The sequence below is a fragment of the Notothenia coriiceps genome, unplaced genomic scaffold (genome assembly GCF_000735185.1).
Source record: "Notothenia coriiceps isolate Sejong01 unplaced genomic scaffold, NC01 NC01_scaffold00009555, whole genome shotgun sequence".
In the NCBI taxonomy this organism is placed as follows: domain Eukaryota; kingdom Metazoa; phylum Chordata; class Actinopteri; order Perciformes; family Nototheniidae; genus Notothenia; species Notothenia coriiceps.
In genome coordinates this window covers 1-8,843 of record NW_011342256.1, presented here as the reverse complement: position 1 = coordinate 8,843, position 8,843 = coordinate 1, and the positions used below count along the sequence as shown (strand labels likewise).

At 42.1% G+C, this 8,843-nt stretch overlaps 1 protein-coding gene across 1 annotated transcript in view; it reads left to right on the top strand.

Moving 5' to 3' along the window:
• LOC104945360 (adenomatous polyposis coli protein 2-like) overlaps positions 1–7,912 on the top strand; it is a gene marked incomplete at its 5' end in the record, with an annotated part of 9,038 nt that extends 1,126 nt beyond the window's left edge. The window contains one exon of the mRNA XM_010771012.1: positions 697–7,912. Within this exon, the coding sequence (XP_010769314.1) occupies positions 697–6,247 (5,551 nt within the window). The remainder of the gene's footprint in view (positions 1–696) is intronic.
• Positions 7,913–8,843: the final 931 nt, after the last annotated feature.

The following is an 8,843-nucleotide window of genomic DNA, read 5'->3' as shown; positions in this document are numbered from 1 at the left end:
GGCCGTGTTATGAATGCCCACTGCACCTCGCGGGAGCGCGCACAGCGTAAAGCCCAGACCCACAGACATTTCAATGATTTGTACGCAAAGTTAGGTTTGGAAACGGTATCATTTCCTTTTTGGCAGGCATGCATAACACGGCATAACACCGGAGCCTCGCTGCGGGGAAACTTTGGCGCTGTTCTGAGTTTGTTCTAATCGGCCAAAATGACGGACTGCTTTCAAATTGTTCCGTCATTGTTAAAAAAAGATCGTCATAGACGGAAAATATTCGGTTAACGCAACCTCTGCTTTAGTCAGAGATGTCTCAGAGCAAATGCCATCTGCTAATGAAACCTGAAGATGTATATGAAAATTCTAAAAAACTAAAGATAATCAATCTTAAGTTAAGATTTTTTTGTCAAGTGACCTGGTTCTTACGTTTTAATACAACTTATAATCGGACACAGGATTTTGCCACTCAAGCATTGCTTTTTGAAACAGTACTGCACTTTTAAAAGTATGTATTTAATCAATTTCTAAATAAATCAATTGATAAACTGTCTGACGGGATTCTTGCCAGTTACATTATTGTTTGTTAAATAGAGAACATAGTTTTCTTGTCAACCTACTCATGTAGTTAATTGGGGTGAAAAGTAATTGCTTCAGCTGCAGATAAGAAGTATATTAAAATGTATTTTGCTTTCTTACTTCAAGGCAAATCCTCAGGGACCACAACTGCCTCCAGACTCTGCTGCAGCACCTGCGCTCCCACAGCCTGACAATAGTGAGCAACGCCTGCGGAACTCTCTGGAACCTCTCTGCCCGTAGTCCAAAAGACCAGGAGCTGCTCTGGGATCTTGGTGCAGTTAGCATGCTGCGCAACCTTATCCACTCCAAGCACAAGATGATAGCCATGGGCAGCGCAGCAGCTTTAAGGAATCTCCTGACAAATCGACCCCTAAAATATAAGGATGCTGCCGTAGTATCCCCTGGGTCCTGCATGCCGTCACTTTACATGAGGAAACAGAAGGCTCTGGAGGCAGAGCTGGATGCCAAACACCTTGCAGAGACTTTTGACAACCTGGAGAAACAAAGCCCCAAGAATCTGACACTTAACAAGCCACTACGCCACATTGAGAGTCTGGCGAAGGATTATGCATCTGATTCTGGTTGTTTTGATGATGATGAGGCACCCAACGTCTCCAGTAGCCTGGACACTGGGAGTTTCTCGATGCTCTCTATGTTCCTTACAAACTCTAACTTCCTGCAAAACCAACCACGAAAGAGGGACAGTGAACCTGAGAGAGATGTAGATATCCCTCAGATGGTCGAGAAGAGACAAGCTCCTCCTGAAGATTTGGTATCTGCTGCTGCAGAGAAGCTTGCCAAAAAGATCACCAACACGGTTGCCAAGATAGACAGGTTAGTGGAGGACATCACCATGCAAACATCATCGGAGGACAGTTTTAGCCTCAGCTCTGAAGACCACTTGGCGGACTGGCCTTATGGGCTGGATGAACTAAATGAAGCCCGTGCAAAATCATGCTCCCCTTGCCATCTCTCCGAAACAAGCAGCTTGGCCCACAGGGAACGGCTCAGTAGAGCCCATGCCCTCTTGCGCCTCAAAACGGCCAATACAAATGTATCAACAGACAGCCTAAACAGTGGAAGCACCAGTGATGGCTACTGTGGAAGCAAAGACCATATGCGACCTGCTCCAAAGCCTCTAACAATGCAACAGCGTCCCAACCAGCTTGATCTCAAGGTGGCCAATCAAGATTACTTCAATGTTGGAGCGTCTGCACTGAATGAGACTAACCATCAATACATTCCAGAGAGAGATTCTGTGGACAACAAAGATGCAAGAGGTGGAGAGCTCAGCAGCACAGATGCAGAAAAGTATCAGGATCAACCTGTAAAAACGCCTGTCAGTGCTTGTACTAAACTCTCCTCTGATGTCAGCATGACTTCAATTAAACTGTCTCCTTCTTATCAACAGGTTCCACTTATTCAGAGTGTGGCTACATTTGGTGTAGCAAAGACAGCAATCAATGTACAGGCTGCCCAAGCAATGAGGAGGCAAGCATGGGTACCTACTGTGATGACTGGGGCTAGTATTACAAAATGTTCTCCAATGTCATCCACCAGAAGCCCAACTATTGGGGCGATGGAGACGATCCAGAAATACTCGGTGGAGAACACCCCAATTTGCTTCTCCCGCTGCAGTTCACTCTCCTCCCTCTCTTCTGGCGACGGAGCATTGGATGGACAAAGTGAGAATGAGCTAGAGAGTGACTCATCATTAGAAATAATTGAAGTAGAAGATGGGGAAGAGGTGAAAAGAGCTGAAGAGGATGAAACCTTGGAGGATCTGAGTGACAGTCAGCTGCTAATGACTGACTCAAAAACATTCCCCAGCAAAGAGACAGATCCCATTGAGATTCCCTGTCATGCTAAACGGGAAAAGGTGTTCCTTAGAGCAGATTCACCAGCCATACTTGAAGACAGATCTCCATCAAGTTCATCTGAAAACTACATCCACGAGACCCCCCTGATAATGAGTCGCTGTAGCTCAGTCAGTTCCCTGGGTAGTTTTGAGTCTCCTTCTATTGCCAGCTCAATCCAAAGTGACCCATGCAGTGAGATGATTGATGGAACAATAAGCCCTAGTGATCTACCTGACAGCCCGGGTCAAACCATGCCTCCTAGTCGAAGTAAAACCCCTTGTTGCATTGAGTCAAATGAACAAGAAACACAGGCCACAGGAATTGCAGGTCAATGGGAAAACAGCCTGCGAAAGTTCATGGAGATTGCAGACTCCAAGGAGAGGTTTAACCTTCCTCCTGACTTGGACACTATGATCTACTTTACAGTGGAAAAGCCAACTGAAAACTTCTCTTGTGCTTCGAGTTTGAGTGCACTGCCTCTTCACGAACACTACATACAAAAAGATGTTGAGCTGAAATTGACCCCCCTACTCCAGCAAAATGACAAAAATCTTCCTTTCCCTGATGAGCATGAGCATGGATTTGACCATGGAGAGAGATATAGTGAGGGCAACTCAGATGATGACATAGAAATCTTAAAGGAATGCATCAACTCAGCAATGCCCTCCAATTTCAGAAAAGTAAGACCTTCCCTGATGACCACCATCCCTCCTCATATTCTCAATTCTCAGATCCGAAAACAGATTCACGTTCCAGTGTACATGATGCTTCCAAATGGCAAAACCCAAATGTGTCCTGGAAGGAGATTCGTCATCCCCCAAAAGGACTTCATATTTGACGATTCGTCCTTCACTGATTCTACAGAAGGTACACCAGTCAACTTCTCCAGCACAACATCCCTTAGTGATGAAACACTTCAGTATTCAGTAAAGGAGAGGGGAGCTAACGACTGCACAGCTAAAGGTATAAACAAACAGGAATTGCTTGACGATGAGGCAAAGAGGATAGAAGACTTGAGGATATTCTCACACTTCCATAAACCCAACAAGATGAACTACCCACCAGAGATACAAATGAATCGAACAACCAAACATATCATTCCGACGCAGAGGGTGCTGTTGCAGAGCAAAGAGGTAGCAGATAGGGTTGCAAACCAAAGAAAACGTGATAAGTCACCAAACCAGCAAAATAATAGGCACGGTCAAGGTACGGCCAGGAAACTGGAATTGCCCGTCATTAAGCAAAACAAAGAAGGTAACCTAAATGTTCGATCACAAAAAGAGAAAACAGTCTTTCGGCAAATTACACAATCTTCCGAGGACAGTAACAGCTTCTATGATGATAAAAAGGAAGCAATCAAACGAACAAGCAGAAAACAAATCAGGGAAGAAAGTAGAAACACTCTCTCCCGGAGCATGACAAATATTGGCAGTGGTGATCATTCCCAAGCAATTTCAAGAGGATTTCAAAGGATAAAACAAAATCTGATTAAGGATGAATCACTGGCATGTTACTCACTCAGCTCTTCACTTAGTTCACTGAGTGATGCTGAGTTTGAGCCTCATAAATCAAAAGCCCATAAAATATGGTACAAGAACAGACACAACAAAACACTAAATACGATGAAACAAACAAAGACTATAAACATTCACAGCCAATATGAAGATCAAAGCTCGCCAAGCTCTGTCAGCATGGATTCAGAGGATGACCTTCTTCAGAAATGCATAACATCTGCCATGCCTAGGCAGAGAAGAAGGCTTGCTGCCAGAAAGAAAAAAGCAGAAAATACTCAAAAACAAAAGACCTCTGATGGGTGGAACATGAATGAGGAAATGGATATGGATGAGGAAATGGATAGTGATGATACAGCATGGGATAAAGATTCAGACCTCAATAGTGTTGAATGGAGAGCCATACAAGAAGGTGCTAATTGTGTTGTCACTGGGTTGCAGGCATCAAGGTCTCAGGACCCATCTTCTGAAGAGACTGAATCAGTCCTGTCATTTATGTCAACATCCAGCTTTACACCCAAAGAAAGGAAGTTTGCTAAAGATAAAAAGGCAAATAAACCTCTTGACTTTGCACAGCGCAAGCCAGTTCCAAACCTACCAATGGTTTTCAGAGGCAGGACAGTGATCTATACACCGATAAAGGAGACGGCTCCATCACAAATACCTCCTCCTAGAAAAATAACAACCAAGACAGATGCTCCAAAGAACCCAAACCTTGCTCAGCACAGATCAAAGAGCCTTCACAGATTAGGTCGGCCCCAGGATATTGAACTATCTTTGCCAAAGAGAAGCTCTACTCCACCTCCAAGGATACCAAAAAGTGCATCCTCTGGATCATCACAAAGCTCTACACCATCTAATCAGTCACAGAAGAAGATAACATCCCCGACTCAGACAAATAAAGCCAACCAGAAACAGAATGCCTCATTACCTAGTAGCCCGCCAGCTACAAGCCCCCCTGAAAGAAAGGGACGCTCTCCTGTTATGAAACAAAATGAAAAGTCTGCACCACCTAAAACTCAAAAGTCTCCTGTCCGAATTCCTTTTATGCAAAATTCAGTCAGGCCAAGACCTCTTTCACCTCTAGTAACTAACAAAACAACCACCACACAAACCAATCAGGTCAATGGCAAACGTTTGGCCCCCACCAATCGTTTTGGACTGGTCAGGATGACTTCTGTCCATTCCAATGGTGGTGAGTCTGAGCGCAATGGGTTTTTGAGACAGCTGACTTTCATTAAGGAATCACAGAACGCGCTTAGACGTGATAACTCAGCACGCAACATGTCAGGATCTCAAAATGGATCCCCGCGCAGAACAATTCCTGGAGCTACAGCTGTCTTCCTTTGCTCATCACGCTGTCAGGAACTAAAGGTATCTGTGCAAACTCCCAGACGGGTGCAAGTAAAAGATCCAAGACAAACAGAGCAGAGGTCAGACCGCCTTCAGAAGCAGAGTGCAACCCTCTCCAGAGCAACCTCCAGTGAAAGAGACCTATCTGCAAGACGCCCGTCCAGAAGAACCAGTTCTGAAAGCCCTTGCAGGTTGGCTCAGCGAAACGGGCCTGGCAGAGTGTCTGGACCCAAGCAGCAACAAGACAAGGATAACTTTAAACGTCATGCTTCATCGCCAAGCCTAAACATACTGAGCCGGGTGACAAGCCGTTCCTCCCTCCGTTCGTCCTCATCTGATTCAAGCGGAAGAGCAAAGAGCGAGGATGATACAAAGAAGAAAGTGCAGAGATCTGCATCACGGCTTAATGAAAGAGTCACCTGGAGGAGGATCAGGGATGAAGATGTATCTCAGATCTTGAAAAGCACTCTGCCAGCAAATGCATTACCTCTGGTGACTTCTCCTGACGGGGAACAGCCAAAGCCACTGGCTCTACCAGGAAAACTGCCAACAATTCTACTTGCGTCTCGCAAGACAAGCGATGCGACAGTCCAGACAGAGGATTTTACACACAACAAGACCAACTCAAGCACCTCTCCAACGGTTAAAACAGCTCAGGTGATTTCAGAGGAAGTGTCACGCTTTGCTCTACTTAAGAAGATTAGTTCAACCTCTGGGAGTAACCTGCAGGATGGAGATTCTGACGTCTCCCCAAGGAGCCACAGTACTGTCTCCACAGGAACGTCTGATTCCCACGTCAGTGGAGTTGTCCATTTCCGCCAAGGATCCCCCAGCAAGGCCGCCCGTATCACTCCATTTAATTATACTCCAAGCCCCATTTATGGCAACCTACAAGACATGCAGAGCCAGAGAGCCTCGATCAATGAAAAGTCTGGGGGGAAAAGTGAGTCGTAAGACATTTAGTGGATTACTGGACGATATGGATTACTCTACTGTGATCCTGGATGAAACTCAGGTGGACAGTCTAGGAGTGTGGTGGCCCATATACCTCGGGTATTTACCCCTTACTTTCCCCATTCACTGCATTCAAGTCTTTCTCTCTGAACAATTGATCAAAGCTTCCATCTACTATCCATACAAGGTTGGATGTATGCTTTAAGAGAGGTCGGACAAGAACCGACCAGAAACAACAATGCACTTCAGAGAAAAATCTCACATGAAAAGGAAGTGCATCTTTTTGTACTTTTTTTGTATTTGTAGAATAATCATTGCCTGTTAGAAACGTAGTGAAAACATGAAGCAAAAGACAATTAACTGGATTTCAGCACATCGGTTTTCTGGACGGAATCGATAAAAGAACAATATTATGCAAATTCTTGAAGGATTACTCAGCTGGACTTCTACCTGAAAATATACAAACTGTGGATGACTGTTGACAGACTCTCACAATTGACGCCAATACACTGAAATGTTAAGCATTTTTTACATACAGTTAATCAATGCTTTGGGCCTCTTAATCCCTAATCAACTGAATTATAATACACTGCTTGTCTTTTTTGTCTCCATATTTCTCCAGTAGGTCTGGGGCTACATTTAAGAAAAAACTTCGGATTAATAGTGTACAGTGTAACAATTAACTTATTTAGATTATATAGTGATTTCGGAATGATATCGATGTGTATTACAGGTTAACGGTATGAAAAATTCTAAATTCAAAAGCTAAACATTTTACAATATGTATTTAAATATTTTTAATGAGCAAAAAAACTTTTTTGAGGCAACTGTTTGACTTTAGTTGTATTAGTGTACATCTACATATATATACATATATATATATATATGTAGATATTATCATATCTCCCCAGCTCAACTTTGGTAAAAAATTATTAATAATAAAATCATACTGAGCTGCAATTTTGAGGAATAGGATTATTCCCGACACCTACTCTAGTTAAATCCCCGCTGCAGAACAAATGATAGCATCCTGTGTTTTTCCAAACTATAAGCAGATTCTGGTATTTAATCTCTCCTGTACTCTTTGTCTTAATCAGTTTTGTAAATAACACACAGATGTACAAAATCTCCAAAGCTTCCTTGTGGGCAAAATAATCTGTGTTGCTCGATGACAGCATGCATATATACTGTATATCATTGTGGAGGGACAATTAAGTTGTTATTCAGAGGTAAAGTTATTTCTAGACAAGAGCGTTACTAGCCATCTGTTGAAAAGACATATAATGGTATAAACTGTCAGCATAGCTGAACAAAGCGACTACATGCTTCTTTTCATCTAATGACATGACATAATTGTTATGTTTGATTCTATATTCAGGCATTATTGCTGTTGAGTATTCCTTGTCCAGAAACAAAATGATTTCATCCAGTGATGGGGCGGCTTTGAGTCAATGGACATGTGTCCTTACAAAAATCTTTATAACTTGTTAATATCCGCTTAACTGTGTTGCTGTAAAGTAGTGATAGGTTGAGAAGAAGTTGAATATTAAGACAATGAATATTCTCTGTGTTGTAACATCGCTCCTCCGTGTGTGCTGCTGGAAGACAAAAGACAGAACTAACATTCATCATTCATCTACCTAAAGGGGCTCATTATTCATAAAACAAGGTTTATTATTTACCACACTGAACCTACTGTATTTCCAAAGCATATACAGTAAAGCAAAGATGAATTTTAATGCAAAACTTCAGGTCCCCCTGGCCATTTAAATAATATATAGTCTAGTGGGTAGAAGGGGGTATCATGCACCCCCCTGAAATATACTTCTAATCAGCTTTTCTAGATTGGAAACATTTTGTAGAAAACGATTAGCTATGTTAAAAAGATGGCAAATTGTCCCGCGTATATTTTTTTCCCAAATTAGAGTTTATTTACCCTAAAAGTCAAGTTTCACTCTTTTTACACCTTTCACTATATCTCAGCCATTATTACAGATAACTGAACAAATAAGGTATCCAGATCCATGTTTAGAGGGTCAAGGAACACAATAAAACTATTCTTAAAGTGATCACATGTGTCTGTGGCATTCTATTATGCTAATTAGTGCCGCCATTACAAGAAAATAGCAATTTAGTCTTTTACCAAGAACGATGTATTTTGCACTGACACAGAAATATACTTATAATCAGTGTTTCCCAAGTTTAAAAAGTATGTAGAAAATGATGAGCTATGTTAAAATGTTGTCTGGATGTCCCAAATGTATTTTTTATGCAAATGTGTCACCATTACCAAAAATGGAATTTTCAAACTTTCCACTCTATCTCAGCCAATATTGCAGATAAATGAACAAATAATGTGTCTAGACCCATGTTTTGATGGTCAAAGATCACAATAAAACTATTCCCAAAGTGATCACATGTATCTGTGGCATGCTAGTATACAGCGCTGGCACTAGTGAAAATTCCTTTTTTTTTTTACTATGTTTAATCTGAATTTACTCTGAAACAGCAATATCTATATTGATTCTGACACTTATACAGCCAACTCACAGGTGTATCATTGCTTTGATAAAAAATATTATTCATATACCCCTTT